Here is an 18,175-nt window from a genome sequence, read left to right on the forward strand (position 1 = left end):
ATAATCTGTGAGCTGTTTGCCATATAATGTATTCATCTAGTTTAATTTGAGTCAGTAAAGAGAACCAGTAGAAGTCAGTAAAGAGCCAGTAAAAATGGTAGCAGTGACAGGACAGCAGGTAGGACATGTGGAATGCTTCTCTTACAAAAGACACGACTTTTGTTTTTTTAAAGAGTAAATTGTTCACTAATATTTCGGGGGAAGGAGACTGACGTGCACACTGCCTCAGCAGGGTCTCTGCCAATGACTATTGCAGGCTATTGTTAAAAGATTGTAAAGCATTCACAAGATAGGTAAGCTTGCGGGCTTCATTTATTTTTTTTAATGTGATTTTTCTTCCCGTATGTTGTCACTGGTAAAACAAACACTGATGAGCCACTCATTTAAAACTGCTTGCTGACTGCTCATTTAGGCTTCCTGGCAGGAAGACCTGCAGATGCCACGGAGCAGCTGCAGCCACACCTGCCAGCTCCCCGTGTACGGCTGGGTTGCAAGGCTGAGGAGCTCCGGGCACGTCTCAGGGCATGCAGGGAGCTGCCAGGGAGTGGGCCAGAAGGGCAGCAGCAGCAGCACAGTTAATCACATCGACAGAAAAACTGTACTTATTTCACAGATGTGTTCTGTGAAATCATTAACATGAATACAAGCTGTTCCATGGAAATGCAACATAAACATATTAATGACACCCAGCTGACCTCTGAGTGCAGCCTCTGCTGTGGGATGGAATCCCAATTTCCTTATTGTAATACCAGGAGATCTACAGAATTAACTAACTTTCCTATGAGGTACTTCCAGTGTATGAAAAACCATAAATTCAGTATGACTAAAATGGATTTGAAACATTAATCATGTCAGTATCATTTTCATGCTTTGCTGTAAGAAACTGTAGAATAAATGTGGTATTTGTAAATTGCATACAGACTCAAGATGTTATTTCACAACATCATAAGGAGATTATATATCTATACACTACAAGCTGTGAACACCTTACATGTGGTTAATTGGGATCTTATTCTGCAGAAAATGTAATTGAAAATGAAAAATGAGCCCCTTAACACAAATAACTACAATCCTTGTCGAGAGATATAAATTTTACCTAGTTATGCATAAACCCATATTCATTGAAAAATGGAAGATGAGTCATGTGGGAAAGAATAAGGTGACATATAATATGCAAATACTGTAAAGACAAATCTTTTCATACAGCAATGTCACCAAATGCAATAATTTTCTTGGATGGTGTATGAAGACAAAAATGTAAATAAAATTACACCTAAAAAAGAGAGAGGGTCATGCCAGCTATTATGAAAAGGCATTTCCTATTGCCTCCTAAACCTTCAGTTTTAACTCTCGGATTACTTGTTGTATAGATTGTCACGCTAGCCCTTCTTCAAAAGTTGTGATGGTGAGGACATTGCTCCTAACAGAGCCCTAGTTCAAATCTGAAGCACTCAGGAAGAAGTTTTTCTCAGAATCTGTTCATTTTCTGTACATTTTGCAAATCTAAATTTTCCTGCTCTAAGCATGAAATCCTTTAAGAGACCTTTTTGCCCAGCAAGGTAAAAAATGGGCCTGTCTGTGAACTTCAGATGTTTTTACCTCAAAGGGCTAAATCTTTGAGCTTCAGTCTGGTGATAGCAGTTTTCCCATCTTTGAAACAACTGATGCATTTCCCTGAACTGCTGCAAATCAAGTCTCAGGTTATCAATAATGGCAGCTAGCAAATTCCTGTAAGAATTGCTGAATTCCACACAGAACTCCATGGAGATTAGCTTCACAGTGAGCACTACAGGGGACAGCTCTGCAGCTCATTTCTTCTGCTTGGCCTTCTCTTCTGTTTTAGATGAGCAAATGGAATTTAGGATAAATTGCTTAAATTACCAAAGATGAAATAGTTGTTTTCTGCACTAACTAACTTTACTCTTTGTAATATTGTTTGAGACACAGGCATCAAGAGGTGCCAGAGAAGTAAATAAATCAGCTTCTCAACCTCTGTCCAGAACTTGGACAGATACAAGGCTATGGTCTCAAATGCACTTCCACAAATGGAGAGAAAAGAAATGGTGCAAGTATTCGTGGGTTTATTCCCTGGGGGCTTGGGGTGTCTCACAGCAATTACACAGGAGCTCAGCAGGATGCCATGGGCCTTCTTATTGACCAGAACGATTTTACTCTTCCTCCTACAACTCTGCCCGCCTAGGTGAAGACTCCTGGGGTACTGCAAGCTCCCTGAAAAGGAGCTGTGGTCTGTGTTTAGATACCTTGCACAATGCAAGTAGGTGCTGGTCCAGTACTGAGGGTCCTAGCTCCTACCAGAAGACAAACACCAGAGCAATTAATGAAAAGGCAGCCTGTTGTAGTTGGAAAGGCAGTTCAGCTTCTTCAGTCCAGTGGACACCAACCCTGAATCACCAAATTCTGAATGGACTCAGTGGTGTTTGCTTTACATTGGAGTACTGGTAAATCCTTCTGGTATCATCCTGGCAAATAAATTCAATTCAGTGGTGTAGAGTGAGTCACATCCTTCATATAAGTAGAAAAAACCCTATGTGCTGTCAAAAATGCCAGTCACTTCTTCTTCAAATTTTAAAAGTTCAATAGTAATAAAAGGGCTGTAAAAATAGTAATACAATTAGAGTAATAATAATTTGGACAATTTGAATTAGGACAATATGAGACAATAGAAACAAAGAGTTACAGATGTCCGGGTACCTTTTTCTGAGCAGCACAAGCCCGAAAAAGGAACCCTGTTAACAAAGGATTAAACCTTAAAAACAATAGCCTGTTGCATATTCATACACTTGATACATGATGCATAAATTCCATTCAAATACAGGATTCTGTCTGGTCATCTTCAACTTCTTCCTCTGAATCCTAACAGCGCCTTCGATCTTTAGCCAGGCAGGAAGAAGTTAGTTTCTTCTGATAAGCGGGCAATAAATTCTCTTTCTCTGAACGATTTAGGTGTCCTGTGGCTGCAATCTCAGTGTGAGTCCTTTCCTTAAAAAAGTATAACCTAAAACTCTATTTAACACACAACTTAAGAGAATTAATACAGCAATAACTTTCTAACACAATACATATAATATTCATTTTAATATTTGCAAAAAGCCAATCATAAAATACGCATTTTTCACATGTGCTAAAGCATTGCAAAGGGTTGAAGAATGAAGGAGAAATTATCTTTGAAAAAATAAATTTAAATCACATTCAATAATAATGTAATCCTCAAGTTTCCAGTCTAAGTTTCTGTGTGTTGCAGTGGCACGCTTGTTACTTCTAAATAAACAGTGGAGGAGGAAAAAAGAAGTTAAAAGCTCCTCTCAGCGCTTAATTTTAATTTCCTCGGCATTCTGTTACAGCCCCAGAGCAGGACTACAGCCCCCAGCAGCCCCCGCGCGGCCCCGTCGCGCCCCGGGCGCGCACCCAGCGGGCCGCGCGCGCAGCGCTGTCGTGGCGCTCGCGGGTGAAGGGTCCGCGGCGGCCGCGCCAAACCCTCCGTGTCCCTGCGGCGCTCCGGCCTCCTCCTCGCCCTCCTCTTCCTCCTCCTTCTCCTCCTTCTCCTCGTCCCGCTCCTCCCGCCGCATCCCAGGGCAGAGCCATGAGGCGCGCGGGGCTGGGTAAGAGCGGTGCCGGGGCCGGGCCGGGCTTCGACACCGGCAGGGCCCGGCCCCTGTCAGGGCTGGGGGAGCGGGAGGCGTGAGGGGAGCTGTGCCCTGCGTGCAGGGTTGTGGCAGGGCTCGGGCAAAGGCCGTCAGCCCTGCCTCTGCCTCTGGCCCAGCTGGATTTACGGAGCAGCGCTGGGGTTTGTGTTTGTCATAGAATCATAGGATTTGGTTTGGAAGTGACTTCAAAGACCGTCTAGGTCCAGCCCTCATGTCGTGACACCTTCCTCTAGACCAGGTTGCTCAGAGGCCCATCCAACCTGGCTTTGAACAAACACTTCCAGGGAGGGGGCATCCACAACTTCTTTGGGCAGCCTGTTCCAGTGCCTCACCACCCTCACAGTAATGCATTCTTTTCTAATACTGCATTTAAATGTACCGTCTTGCAATTTAAACCCATTTCCCTTGTCCTGTCACTACATGCGCTAGTAAATAGTCTTGCCCCATTTAGCTGTCTGTCGTTCAGTTGTTCTAATAGTTAGCTTGAGCCGTGTTCCCACGAATAGACAGATTTGTTGCTCTTCTGTCAAGTCCTTCCCAAATTCACAAACTGTTCATTTGGGGTTTATTAAGTGCTTCTTTGTGTTTTCCTGACATGTTCAGGGAGTAAAAAACCAAGAATCCCCACTGTTATTAATTTATTACAGATATAATCTGTGCAAATTGAGAAATCCTTGCAGAGTTCCTGCTGAGTGTTTTGAGCAGCTTAGGCCTCGTTTTTCAGCCAGCAGTCATGTTGATGACTAGAAGGAAACTTTGAACTCCCACGTCACGTTTGACAACTGTGTGGGTGCTGTGATGGCACTGTAAAGCTTAGGAGATGTTTGCACCTCTGAAGTGTATGACTGAGTCCTGGGGCTCCTCCTAGAAAGTATTTAGGGCTAAACCAGGTGTGTCTGACACTACCCTAGATTTACTCCTACACTAAAGATTTGTATTGTGCAGTAGTATTTTCATGAAATAAATCAAGTCTTGGGAACACTTCTTAGTGAATCAAGAGAGGTGTTAGGAAGTGTATCATCAAGAAATGTGCATTTGATAGTGTTTAGGTCTTCAGTCCTTTCATTTCTCAGACTGACAGCTCCCTCTGGGTTGGAGTGGAGACCATCCAGCTGTGTGCTGTTTCTGGAGAGGGGATGGATGGTTATGCTGGGAGTTGTGAAGGAAGCGTGCCTGTTGACTGTTGTGTTTACAGGTGATGGAGCAGCTGCAGGGAGCTATGGCTATACCAACAGTGGCTACAGTGTTTATGAAGAGGAGAACGACAGGTTAACGGAAAGCCTGCGTTCAAAAGTCAGTGCCATTAAATCGGTACGTGTTTAACTGCAGTGGTGTCACCACAGTCAGGAAATTCAGTTATGTGAATCAGGGAAGCAGCAGACTTAGTTTAAACCAGAAATTTAAAACTGTGGTGTGTTAACCTGGCTGGATGTCAGGTGGCTGCCAAAGCTGCTCTGTCACTCCTCAGGTGGATGGGCAAGGGAGGAAAAAGCACAATGAAAGGTTCATGCATCAACATAAGGGCAGGGAGAAATCACTCACCAACTACCATAATGAGCAAATCAGACTCCACTTGGGGAAATTAATTTATTGACAGTCAAATCAGTAGAGTAGTGAGAAGTAAAAGACTGAAAATGGTTTGCCACTACCTTTCCCTTTTTCTTGGGCTCAGCTTCACTCCCAATTTTCTCTGCTTCCTAACTCTCAGTGGTACAGGGGATCAGGAAATGGGAGTTGCAGTCAAAAAACGTGTAATATGAAAACAGCCATTAGAAATAGCATGCTAATGAAGGAGAAGTTTGGTGTTCTGATGATTCTGATTCCTTTCAGAGATTGAAGACTTCTTTCAAACAGGTCTAACTGAAAGACAGCTCTGAGATTCTTAAAAGCTTTAAGTTTTTAAGCTTGTTCTTAAAAGCTTTAAGTTTTATAAAACTTCTTTAAAAAGTTTTATATTTTTAAAAAATACGTATTCCAGTGAATTTTTTAGGCCTGAACTCACTCGAAGTCTTACTGCTAATACTGTTGCTTAAAATTGGTTTAATGTGAAAGAAAAATTAAACAGATTTAGAATAAGAATTTGGAGCAAGTTAAAGGGTAAAAAAAAGCTTTGACCTTTGTTACCAAATTTCATTTCTTGTTTCCTACTGTGGTATGCTGCATTTCAGAATCCATGTGTGTCAAAAGAGCAGTTCATGGTTCCCCAAGGAGATCTTTGTGGAGTTCTGTCTTTTAGTGTAATAATCTTGGCGCACAGAATAGCCTTCACATAATCCAAGAAGCTTCATGTAAAATCAGTTTCACTCTTGATTGAAATGCAACAGTATGAGATAATGAGACTCAGGTTTTGACACATGAAAACAAATGGGTTTTGGCTAATCCAAACCATGGGGTTTGTGCATTTCCCTCTATTCCAGGAGTTGAGTGGGTTGTTCAAGGCCAGTGTGCTGATAACGGAGGAAAGGCCAGTAAGAGTTGGGCTCAGTGTCAATTCTCCCCTGTTTAACTCCAGAGCTGCTTTAAGCCAAGGCTCTTCTGGCTGGCTCCCACCTTTGTGATGTTGCAGCTCCAGCTGTGCCTGGTCTCATACCTCCCTGATTCCGACCCTAACCTCACTTCACTTTCTGGCTTGACCTGGGACCTGTCTCAGGCTTCTGCCCAAGCTGTTGCTGGCCCTGGTCACTGTCTCAGGACTGGCTCTAGTGCAACTTTCCTCCTTGTGTTCGATGACATAAAGCAGAGAAGGGCTACATGAGTTCCCTGAAGAAAGTCCTCCTGTTTATAGCACAGCAGCTTGTCAAAAGAGATGCATTTGCAGGTTACAAGTGTCAACTCCAGCAACACTTTGAATCAAACCAATGCTCATGGTTCTCTCTGCTGTGTGCCAGCAGTTTTAACAGTTGTTCCAGGAATGGGTAATTGCTACTTCAGACTTGACTAGATCTTGAGTTTTTTAAAGTCTGTCCAATAATTCAAATAAGACATTATCTGGAAAAGGAGAGGAGGAGCATCAAATACTTCCAGTGACTCTTTAGACTCATCTAGTCAGATGGAAAATCTTTTATTTCCCTAAGGGTTATTGATAGAATACTGAGCATGTTATTTTGTTTTTTGAAAATACCAGGTATTGCTTTCACTGGGGAAAATGCTAGTCATGTCATGTGTTTTTGACTGGGTTCTCTAATGTGTGTATTAACTGATTCTTCATATTTAATACTTTTTGGGTTTTGTTTTGTTTCATTGTTTGGGTTTTTTTTTATAGCTTTCCATTGAAATTGGAACAGAAGTTAAAAACCAGAATAAAATGTTATCAGAAATGGTAAGTGTAGAATAACTACCTTTCTTTAAATATGGGTCAGGATTAGAAGTTAATGATGTTAAGCTTTCTGTCTTTTAGAATTAAAATTTTGACAGTTTATTGTTGACTGATTTGTCAGCAGTATCAGTATTTCTCTTCAAAAAGATAAGATGTGCAAATACATTACTCTTAAGGCACAACTTAGATCTTTATGCTTTGGATATGAGTATAGGTTTTTAATCAGCAAATGTCAAGTATCATGAAAAAGGCACTTCTATATTTAATTGTATTCAAGAACACAAGAAGGAAGCAAAAAATAAGGGAGTCAGAAATGCCTTTTTTGCTTACACTTTGCTTTGGCTTGGGGTAATAATAGCACTGGATAAATGGATGTAAGTTTTTGCCTCTAAAATAATTTTAGTTTTAGAAACTTTGAAAAAACAGGGAAAACTATATTTAGTAAGCTGTAAGGGTATTTCTTTCTCAGAGTAACATGTGTTTGCTCTTTTGTTTGCTTGATTGTTTCTTTTTTAAATGTAGGAGAATGATTTTGATTCTACGGGTGGACTTCTAGGTGCAACTATGGGCAGACTGAGAACACTCTCCAGAGGAAGCCAGACAAGGCTATTATGCTACATGATGCTTTTTTCATTATTTGTTTTTTTTGTGATATACTGGATTATTAAACTGAGGTGATGCATGTTACCTCTGGTTTACATTGTATAATTTCAACTGTAGTCTCAGTTAATGAAGACACTGATTTAAAGTAGCACATTTTGTGGATAAAACAGTGAAATTGTTGTAAATTGCATTAACAATTAATGCGAAATTATATATAGTTTTCTTAATGTATCAGAGTTTTTCCATCATCCCCTGTTTTGGGGGGATTATATGTAAATATGCAGAAACAGCTAGCATAGCAGGATGGATTTTTTTAGGGGAAAATAGTTTTTAGAATTGATTGAAAAAATTCAAAGAACAGTGGTTATTTAAAAATGAAGTAATTGCAGAATTTCAAGGCTTTCTTTTTCATTCTGCTTTTCATTCTGGGCCATGCTCTAAATTAGAGCTCCAGTTTCAGGCATATAGTAATTTCAGTTGCAACATGACAAAGAATATGTGGATCTTTCTAAATAGATTTTACCTGTGGAGTTTTAAAGGCTGGCCTGAAGCTAGCAAATGTAATAGTGGTATCCCCAAAAATTACTTTTATGTTTAGATCTGATAATGTTTAAGTAACTTTAATTGCGTGTTTTGGCAAGAAGTTACTTAAAACTGTATTTTTTATTTTTTAATTTAAATGTGACAGATCATGTTTACACATCTACTCTCTTAAGCAAATGCCTTTCATCATTGGGACCAACCAATATGGACACAGTACAAATGTTTTCTTTATATTTAAAGTATTTAAAACTGAAATGATTCAATTGAATCACTTGAACTTTTACCATTAGTATGTTTACTTTTCAGTTAGTGGTAGTCCCTAAATCTGCAGTGCATGATGTCTGAAATACAGTGGCAGATATTTTGAATTTTGTATTAATGTACATTATGGTGCATTTGTTGGAGGTGCAGTCACATTAGGGTACTTTATTTTGAAGACTTAGTTTTGGCTCACTAAGTAGTTTCTAATCATTGAGGCTATTACGTTGCTGAGTTTAACATGAAAAAAAATTAAGTTTGCTATATATCAAAATTGTATCTACAATTTTTGAAAAACTTTTTTAGAAATACTGTCAGATGTGTTACCATTAATGATCAATTATGAACTTAAAAATAAAGTGTCCCTGTAGTATTATCCTAGCTAGTGTTGTTTAAATACATTTTTTTCTACTGTAGAATACCAGTGTATTTTTTGGAAATGGTGCTGTATTTGAGGGGCAATTTTTATTTTTTTAATCAATAATACAGGCTGCCTCATCCAGCTTAAAGGGCTGTTTTGGGAAGACTTTAAGTAATTATGCACAGTTTTCATATTAATGTGTTTATTTTTAATATTTTTCTTAATTATTATGCATACAACATGGTACATTGCTGCTGAAGTTCAGAGTCTGCAAGCTTCAGATACTCTTAAACAGTTGTTTGTAGGATTCTGCAAATAAATATTTAACACTACTCCCATCACCAAAAGTCCATGGCAGAGTGGAATACATATTGATACAGATTTGGCAAAGGTGACAGAGCTCATTTTAATGATTGCTTGCCAAAAGTGAAAGATAGGGAAGGTACCTGTAATTGAGAGGAAAGGCACTGTTCTGGGGTTTCATTATGGCAGGGAATAATTCGTGCCATAATTATTCATCTTGAAAGCAAAGCTATACTGAAATGAGATTAAGCTACATAGCTTCCATTCATGTAGAAGTTCTGTTTCGTAGTTATCAGCTTAGATCCTGTGAAGTGTAGATAAAGCTTGATTAAAGAACATATTTTTTTTCTGTGTGCTTAGCATGGGTCATTGGAAAACTTAGGTAACCCACCAAAAAAATGGAATGCAGGAGGCTGCAAACTTTCAGATGTTTCATATCAACAAAAATTTGACACTGGAAAACATAGAGTGGTAATGGTGAAAGACCTTGATGTGCTTTCTCATGGCAAAATTATTGATCTGTACCCCTTCAGTATGCAGCACAAGTCATGCTCTTGCTTTCTTAATCTTCAAGGAAGAGTGCAGATGCGTCACTTTCTTGGAAGTATGTCCATGTATTTGCATATGATGGAAAGCATGGTTTCATCTGAGCCACCTCCTATTGACATCAATCTGAAGTCCCTGCAGAAATATAAAGGGTAGATTTAAACATTTGTGTGTTGTTCTGATGGTGCTGTTCTGAACAGCTTGCCCAGAATTACTTACGCGTTGCATACAAACGCCGCATGCCTGCAGAGCACCTCATCCACTGGCTCCTGGGCAAGTGGGCTGTGATGCTTCCCACAACACCCCTGCTGGGCCTGTCCCAAAGCTGCAAGTGCCTAAGCCTGCAGTTGAACTGTAGGAGGGGAGGGAGTTTTTCCAGGGCCAGCAGCAAGAAGCATTGCAGCACTTACATTTGCTTAACTGTGGTAAAAGGGTCGACCAGTACATGAGGTAATGGAGAATTGCATAGAAAGGGTACAATTTCCATTCAAGATTTTTAACCAATCCAGGTTTTTCTAATGGCTATATAAGATCTGGTAAAAGCCTTATTAATATTATATAGAACCTTAATGTTACATAGTATAATATTACAAGTAGTTCTGTATAGTATTCTCGTGTAGTTTTATATAGTCTATAGAGCTTCTGTGCTTTAAAAATCAATGGCTGCTTCAAGAATATTTACTCTTTATATGCTATTTCTAATCACACTCATTTCAAACCTGCCATAACCATCCCAATAACCCTAACAATTTGCCTAAGATCCCTGTGCTAGCCAGAGTGCTAACTACTGCAGCCTCAAGCAATTTTACTCACAAATATTTTACCTCTGAGGAGAAGAAAAAACACCACCAATAAAACTACCAGAACAATTCTAAACTAGCTCTGCTTAGTAACTGAAGATTCCCCACCTTCCTATGGGCCTTGCTAAAGGCAGCAGACCTGGAACAGTGGTAGGTTGCTTGTTCTTAGTGCTGCAATGCTGTCTGCTTTGTCAAGCTGCAGAAAGCCCCTGCCAATGCTCAGCATTCGGCATCTTCACTGTAGCAACAGCAGGTAACTAATCCTCAGAACTCCTCTGTGATGTCAATAGAAATCCTTTCTTTGTGGCAGGAATCCTGGACACATGGGGCTTGTTTATATGAAACTATAAAGATCTGGCTTTGGTTGCGTGTGTAACACACAAGTCATGCTGTCATATATAAAAACACATCTCAAAAAACCAGAATACCTTTTGTATATTTTGTGCTTGTGTGTATCTTAACAAATTTGCTGATAATTATATTTTTGTCTTTATGGGTGAGATAAGGAATATTTCTTACAGAACATGCAGCCAGGTGACTAATGCTGATCTCTCCTCTGGGGAGACAGGACAAAAGGTTTCCCCCTAATTTAAGCGGATTAAGATGACAAAAGACACAAATTATTTTAATCCAGCAGCCTCTTCTAGGAAAGAAACTTGCTTTCATCATAAAAAGACAAAACCACAGGATTAACTATCCTGCCAGAAACTCTGTAAGGAAGCTGGGAAAGAGCACATAATAAAGTCAACTTCTATATCAGTTATTTAATGTATGCTTATGACTTGATAGTTTATCTTATATCAAGAATGCATTATTAATACAGCACATAAATATTTCAATATATATACATATTGGAATTTGATTGCTTTTGTAAGGGACACTGTTAGGCTACTGGCACAATAGCATTTTGCATTTGATTTCTGCATCACTGTTTTGTTGTCACATGACAGAGCAGCACATCCTGAACTACCTGCAGCCCTGCTGAGGTGAGCACCAGCCTGGGGTGGCTTCCCCCTGAGCAAGGGCCCTGATGAACCAGCCTGCAGCACACCAGGCAGTTTGTAAAGGTGTCATTTTGAGGGACCAAACCTCTAGCTACTTGTTAAATGTCATTGAATGCTGTTTTCTTTAGAGAGTGGGAGTTACCCTGAGGAAGGAGAGAAATCCAACTATTGTGTTCTATTCCTCTAAAATACTCCCTGGGAAGAGTTTCCTTTCATTCAGGAAATCCCACGTGTCTGAAATACTCACTGTAAATTATAAAACTTCACTCAAACAAATCAAGAGACATAAATGGTAAAAATTTAAAGCAAAAAATTCTTCAATGTCAAGTTAAAAAACTGCACTTCGGAGGGAGGGTGAGGAGCCATTCCCACCCACCGAACTCAATCCAGGTGATTAATAAGTTCTAGTTAGGTAGCAACATGAAAAAAAAAAAGCCCTCCATGTTGTCAAATCATGTTTCCCGTCTCCATAGAGGCCATGTCATACAGCCTTCAGAAATGTGTCAAGCACTGCTTGAAGGAATAAAAACAAGCTCCCTTTAATCTTGGACTACCCTAATTTGAAGGTTATGAGATAAGAAAGTTGTTCTAATTATTAGGAACCCTCTAATTTACAACCTGAAAATGTACTTCTGAATAGTGTCATTCAAAATAGTGTGCAGTTTAACATTCCTCTATTGGCTGGTGTTGACCCCTCTGCACCCTGAGTGATCTTTGGACCTTGTTTTGCACAAGCTAAGCCTTGGCTATTACCTTGCCCCTAAAACTTTTGGTCCCAGTTTTCCTGAAAATCAGGACCGGTCCTTATCCCAGTCTGAGCTCTCCCTTGTGTGCGATTTCCCCAGCCATAAAGCAGGGACATGTACCCATTCATGCACAAGCAAACTTTTAGATCTTGTAATGTGCTATATGCAGCTCATGGCACGCTAAATCTGTCTGTAGCTTCAAGCTGGTAAAATGTGATAATGTTTGCAGTTGTGCTTTCCAGTACCATTTGCTACCTACAGCTGAGAAGCTGGGCCTGCTGTGGGAGCTGCTCTACACTATATTTTCCTCTGGAAAACCATATGGAATTGTATTGAAGCTCTTTCTGTTCCCAGACAAGCTGAGAGGAGCCTGCTGCACTATCTGTGATGCAGGTGTCTTCATGAAACTTCAAACTTCCTGCCAAAATAAACTTAGGAAATTTTTTTCCCTTTTCTGGCAGTGATCTGTGCCAGTCAGACAGGGGGAAGAAATTGAGTTTTGGTGATTTAAGCCCTAGGTTTCCCTGACAGCCTGGCATTATGGCAGCAGTCCCTCAGAGATGCTGTTCTCCACTTCCCTGGTTAGAAGGCCATTGGTAAAAAACCTTACCAAGGTTTGCATGGCTCAGAGTATCACTGCTTCCCTGGCCATTTATACACTGCTTCTTTTCAGCACAAACTACACGGTTGCAAAACCTTTACCCTTTTTTTCTCATAACTCACTATTTCAGGTTTTAACTTTTTTAAGGTTTTATTACTGGCAAGAATTTTCCCCAAAAAAGGTACTGATGAACCCTCAAGCCTAATATCTTGTGACTTCTTCCATATTCAGACTCAGCTAGATTACCTATAGGCTGTCCAAATTAAGCAGAATCTGAAGGAGGCTTTGTTCTAGAGAGAAGAGTTTGAGCTGGTGCCACCCAGTGCAGCAGGCCTCTGACCAGGGTGGACAGCCCACAGCCATGCTTGCCAGTTCCCATGACCCTGTTCCTTCCCCCTCAGGGACATTCTGGAGGCCAAGATGAGGGAATGGGCATCACTTTGGCCTGCTCTGAGCATAAAGCAGAAAGTTGAGCATAGCTCTACTTTAAAGTCATCACTGTACAGTTACCTGCCTTGATTTGCTATCTTAAAGGTAAATGTCATGTGCTTCATCTCCAAAATCCCTTCTCAAGGTACTCATAAAAGTCAAAGAAAGTGGTAGACAGCCATCTGTCTCAAAGCCTCTGCAGAAAAAGGTGGAAACTGCAGATTTTGTTTCACAGATGACAGCAACTGGTATTAAGTCTTGTCTCAGCAGTTAGGTACAGGCTTCAAAGCAAATATTTTTTTTCAGCAGAAATTGAAAGGTTTCATTTTGCTTGGTACAACTATAAATTACTATAATGAAAAAAACTGATTAAAGCCCCAATTGTCTGGACTCACTCAAGTTTAGACATGTTTTATAAAGAATGAAAGACTATAAACAATGAAATAAAAAATGAAACTGAATGAAGTATTTGAAATAACTTTTGAAATATGGGAAGGAAAAAAATCTAGATGGAAATACATTACTTAAAAAAAATCCACTTAAAATTATACAGAAGTTTGTTTTTTAGCTATCCTCAATTACAAATAGACCTTCATATTGCAATAACTACATGACAGTTGAGGAGTAAAATGAAAATGTGTTTCTTCTGCAGCTATGCATTTGCAGTGCCACTTACACTTCTATTTCACATGAATAGTCAATATTTTTCACTACTGCTTTCTTGAGTCTTTTACAATGTAGCAGGTGAAGAAATTATAGCATTCTCCCCATCACAGCCCACAGGAGAAAAACTTTTGAGAACTGGAAGCAGTTATACATGATGTTTAGCAGTTAATAACAATCTTAATTAAAAATAAACCAAACAAACCAAACTGTTTTAAGAAGACCAGATAAGTTCTTCCTATAACAATTGAAGTGCACATAAATACTATTAAAATATATGGATCAGTACCTGAAATTTTTTAAAACTCAGGAAGTCTGAAAAATTGCAATAAACTTTATTCTAAGAGGTTTCTTTCCTCAGTCTCTCATAACCTGTTTTTTTCATATAAATGATGGCTTTGTTCAATAATAGTTTTTTGCCAAGTCACGATGTGTTTAAGGCCTTTCAGATGAAGAGAAAAATAAACAAGCATGACTCCAGGCTAGTGCTTTCCTTCTCCAGAATCCTGCTATTAGGGTACAGTTTGGAAAGCCTATTCTTTATGGGGTTTATATTGGCTTGTATTTTTCCATGAAACCTTTTGATATTTGGGATCTAAGCCTTTTTTTTAACCTAGTCTTCTTATTAAAATTTGTACAAGTGAGAATTTACATATATTAAATCAACCCAGTATAGACACCTACATGGTGAAGCAGCTCTCTTCATGCTTTCTAGAGAACAAGAATTAAGACATGCCAGTTGTTCTACAAAGTTTAAAATGTTACTCATTAAATGACAGATATTAATAAAATAAGTTGGCAAACAGTTTTGTGCTGTTTCTGTTTATGATCTCTAACTGACCCTTATAAGGAAAATTCAGAGACTTCATTCACTAACTATGCATAGTGCTGTATGTTCTTTGGGGAGTGAGTAACAGCCTGATGTGTTGAAGATTAACCTACATCTCTTTGGGAACTTCATAAAGATTATGCTACAAAAATGTTTGAATTAGGACTAGATGTCCTGCTGTACAATGATACTGCTGCTACTGGACAAACATCACAGTGACGTGAATGGTTACTCAGACTGCTGTACTAAAAAGAAAGGCTTTAGGGAAGTTGCTGCTTTGCTTATTGTTAGAGATTAACAAGATTCTATCTTGAACGTGTAATTGTTTATTGAGGTAAAACTCTCCTTGTCCCTTCCTGGACCTTTGGTTACTCAATGGTGGAATCTTACTGATTCATAGAAAATTTCAGAGTATAAATATCACACTGTCTTTAGCCTCGTTTATAACAGTATTTGTTTTAGAGGTAGAAAGATAAATTTCTTTAGCCAGCTGACTGCATACACCAACAGGAAACACTCTGGATTTCTTCTAAGGAAAAATGTGACTGTGCTGTTATACTTGGAAATCACTCTGGAATCTACACAGAAAAGCCCTGCTCACAGTTAGCACTACTACACTGGGCTAAGAAATCTTAAACAAAACTATGTAAAAGCACGTCCACATTAATATGTCCAGACTACATAATTTACAGTAAGTGCTGCAAAGACAGGGATTCATTTTATTCAGATTGCCTACTGCAGTAGCTCTTAACATTTCTATCACCAGTGATCATTACTTGTTAAAAGAAGGCTGTGAAAAAAATAACTAAGGAAAACCATCATATTGACAGCTGGTTTGAAACCACCATCATAAAGCAGTCTGTACCTTTGTAAGAAAATTTCAGGAGTCCACTTGTCAAAAATATTGAGGATCTCTTGACTTACTGCAGTGGCATTCTAGTTCAGAAAATGCTCTTAAAAATAGAGAAAGTAACTCAACCTACCTAAGAAACAAGCTTTTTGCAGATTTTCTCAAGTGTTCTGCTCTCACTTTACAAAGACACATTTACCAAAACTTTCAACTAACTGAGCCACTGATTTGGCTGACTTTGGATTAGGTATTGTCTGTATAAGGGCTGAACAGAAAGCTGTGACCAGAATCAAAGGTCAATTTTGGTCCTTCTACAGAATATAAGACACTGAGGCCAGATACCAAGAAAACTGTTTCCTTAAGGAGAATTTTGCTCTAAGTAGATGGAGACTAAAATTTGAAGGCATTTCAATTAATTTGCAAAAAGGCCTCTGGACCATTTAAAGGATCTAACAACTTTCTGGAAGCAATTACATCTCTTGTATGTCTCACAGGGTATCTAGTGTGACTAAAAGGGTGGAGACTGCTATCAGAACAGGCTACTGCAGAAGCCAAGTGGGGAGCTCCAGTTTCACACGTGTGGGGTAAAAGAGAAAGCTGATTTTCATTCATTTTAGAAGAAAGCTTCTGGTTTTATTTCTGTTCTTGTAATCAAGATTACAAGCAAACAAAAAGCAAAAAGAAAAAAGTCACTGATTGGTAGCTCTCAATTTTCCCACCTTTCTTCTACTCTGTGGCAGATACCAGAGGACCATCAGCCAAAATACTGTTTTCCTCTTCCATTTGACATTTAAGCTAACCTTTGGGCAGTTCAAACTTCACAACTGTAATGCAAAGCCAAGATTTGGCAACAAAAGAGTAAGTTCCGACACGTCTACCCAAAGTTAATTGCACTGGGTGTCCTTGCATCCACAACCCACTTCAGTGACGTGCTATGAAGCGGAACAAGACCATTCACACTGGTGAGACGCTGCTGCTCTTTTGAAGTAGCTGATTGTTTAACAGGACATTTAAGAGGCTAAATTTCAGTTAAAGTCACTTTGTATTTTCATCACTCCCTTACCTGTAAAGCCTGCTCACGAGAACTTCACTGGTGAATCCCATTCCTCCCCAAAACTGGAGACAGCTATCAGTCACTTCACGGGTCAGACGACCTGCCTTTAGCTTAGCCATGGAAGCAAATTTTGTCACATCATTGCCTTCTACATAGAGAGCTAATAAAAAAAGAGAGAAAAAAGCAGCAGTCACTCTGGAAGTCACCTCCCCATGTTCCTTTAGCCTGACAAGGTTGTTTGCACGAAGAGAAGCACATCTGGGAAGCAGATGTGGCAGCTCACCCACAGCGCGGTGCAGCAGCGAGCGCAGGAGCTCCACTTCGGTTGCCAGCTCGGCCAGGCGGAAGTGCACGGTTTGGTTGTGCAGGACAGGCTGGCCAAACACCTTCCGCTGCCGTGTGTAGTCAATAGTTTCTTGTATAATAGTTTCCATTGGTGTCAGGGCTGGAAGAAACAAAAGCACAGAACACAACATCATTTTAGCCTGATGTCTTTGCCTTCTTGTTGAAAAAATAAGGGGTTTTTTCACATACAAGCAACGTGTTAGGTTTTTTAAAGGAGGTTGTTCTGTACACTCAGTTCGGGGTGAAGCTTCAATTCTGAGGAGAGTCTGGTACTTCCTTGTACATTGAAGACATCTATCTCACTTGAGCCCTGAAACTGCCAAAGCATGGAAGAGAGGGAAGAGAAGTGGGTCGGAAAGAGGGAGAGTCATAAAAAGCAGTACCAACATGATGCCGTAAACTTTATGCTTAGGCTCTCTATATTTAGGGCCCTAGCAAAAGCTTGTGCCAATTCCTACTTTCCATGCTATCTGTGTCCTGAATGTTTGTTAAAATCCTGGAAAAAAATCTGAAGGCAGACAGTGTAGTGTGCTTGGTGAGGAAGGCTGTACAAATGTAAATTAAAGGAAGCCTTCAGGGAGAAGGCAGAAACCTATTCTGAGATCAAGGAGCACAAATAGACTGGTTATTACATCTGTGTTCTGTGATCCCAGCATAGAGAAGAAAAAATTCATACCCACTTAAAAAAAAACATTAAATAATTCTCTTAATGGAAACAGTGTGAAAATAGGGCGGCTGTAAAGCAGGTGAGAGAGACAGCAAATGATGCTTTAAAGCAGAGCTAGTTTGCTGCTGCTTTTTGTGCAAACTGAGACATATCTCATTTTAAACAAGAAAAAAGGGAAAAGTTTCTCTTCCAAGGCAAATCAGCCTTGAAGTGAATGACTAAGCTATCGGTCCCTTGCAGTGTAGCTGGGATAACAGCAGATACAAAATGTGTGGAGAATTTTGTTTGGTAAATATGGACTCATGTTACTATGACAAGCAGCAGGGCATGATTTCACAAATCTATCTGTATAAGAAGGGTCACATTTTCTCTTTTCAAAATATGCATATCCACATCCATTTGCATTTAAAGTCTAAACCACAAAACTCTGAATGTGAAATGCAAAATAAACCTAAGCCTTGGACTAGTATGAAATCCCTTTTCCTACCTGCCAGTTACTCACATGATAGTCCCTTGCAGGAGCCTGGTGTGGCTCCACGTACCTTTTTGCTTTGTTTTCAAGATCACGCTATTTAAATTTTATCTCTGTACT

General features: G+C 39.6%; 2 protein-coding genes across 3 annotated transcripts in view; one reads left to right on the plus strand and one right to left on the minus strand.

Moving 5' to 3' along the window:
• The first annotated feature begins 3,443 nt into the window (after positions 1-3,443).
• On the plus strand, positions 3,444-8,839 carry BET1 (Bet1 golgi vesicular membrane trafficking protein). Of its 2 annotated transcripts, none has more exons than XM_084205698.1 (4): positions 3,444-3,620; positions 4,861-4,976; positions 6,928-6,984; positions 7,504-8,839. In XM_084205698.1, exons 1-4 carry the CDS (start codon positions 3,602-3,604, stop codon positions 7,657-7,659), a joined length of 348 nt encoding a protein of 115 aa, XP_084061824.1. In that variant the 5' UTR covers positions 3,444-3,601; the 3' UTR covers positions 7,660-8,839. The 2 variants fall into 2 exon arrangements, with proteins under 2 accessions (XP_084061824.1, XP_084061825.1); XM_084205699.1 differs by having other exon boundaries at positions 4,861-4,958.
• A 40-nt stretch (positions 8,840-8,879) lies between these two features.
• LOC311153695 (putative acyl-CoA dehydrogenase 6) overlaps positions 8,880-18,175 on the minus strand; it is a 75,465-nt gene continuing 66,169 nt past the window's right edge. Inside the window, exons 7-9 of the mRNA XM_084205687.1 lie at positions 16,855-17,016; positions 16,581-16,731; positions 8,880-9,730 (exon numbers count right to left, since the gene is read on the minus strand). Coding sequence (XP_084061813.1) covers positions 9,640-9,730; positions 16,581-16,731; positions 16,855-17,016 — 404 coding nt within the window. The 3' untranslated portion in view covers positions 8,880-9,639. The remainder of the gene's footprint in view (positions 9,731-16,580; positions 16,732-16,854; positions 17,017-18,175) is intronic.

Source organism: Fringilla coelebs (genome assembly GCF_963513975.1).
Source record: "Fringilla coelebs genome assembly, chromosome: 1".
NCBI lineage: Eukaryota > Metazoa > Chordata > Aves > Passeriformes > Fringillidae > Fringilla > Fringilla coelebs.

Coding starts and splice junctions, on each gene's coding strand:
- BET1 (XM_084205698.1), top strand. Junction 4,977..6,927: donor AAGTCAGTGCCATTAAATCG/GTACGTGTTTAA, acceptor TTTTTTTTATAG/CTTTCCATTGAAATTGGAAC. Junction 6,985..7,503: donor ATAAAATGTTATCAGAAATG/GTAAGTGTAGAA, acceptor TTTTAAATGTAG/GAGAATGATTTTGATTCTAC.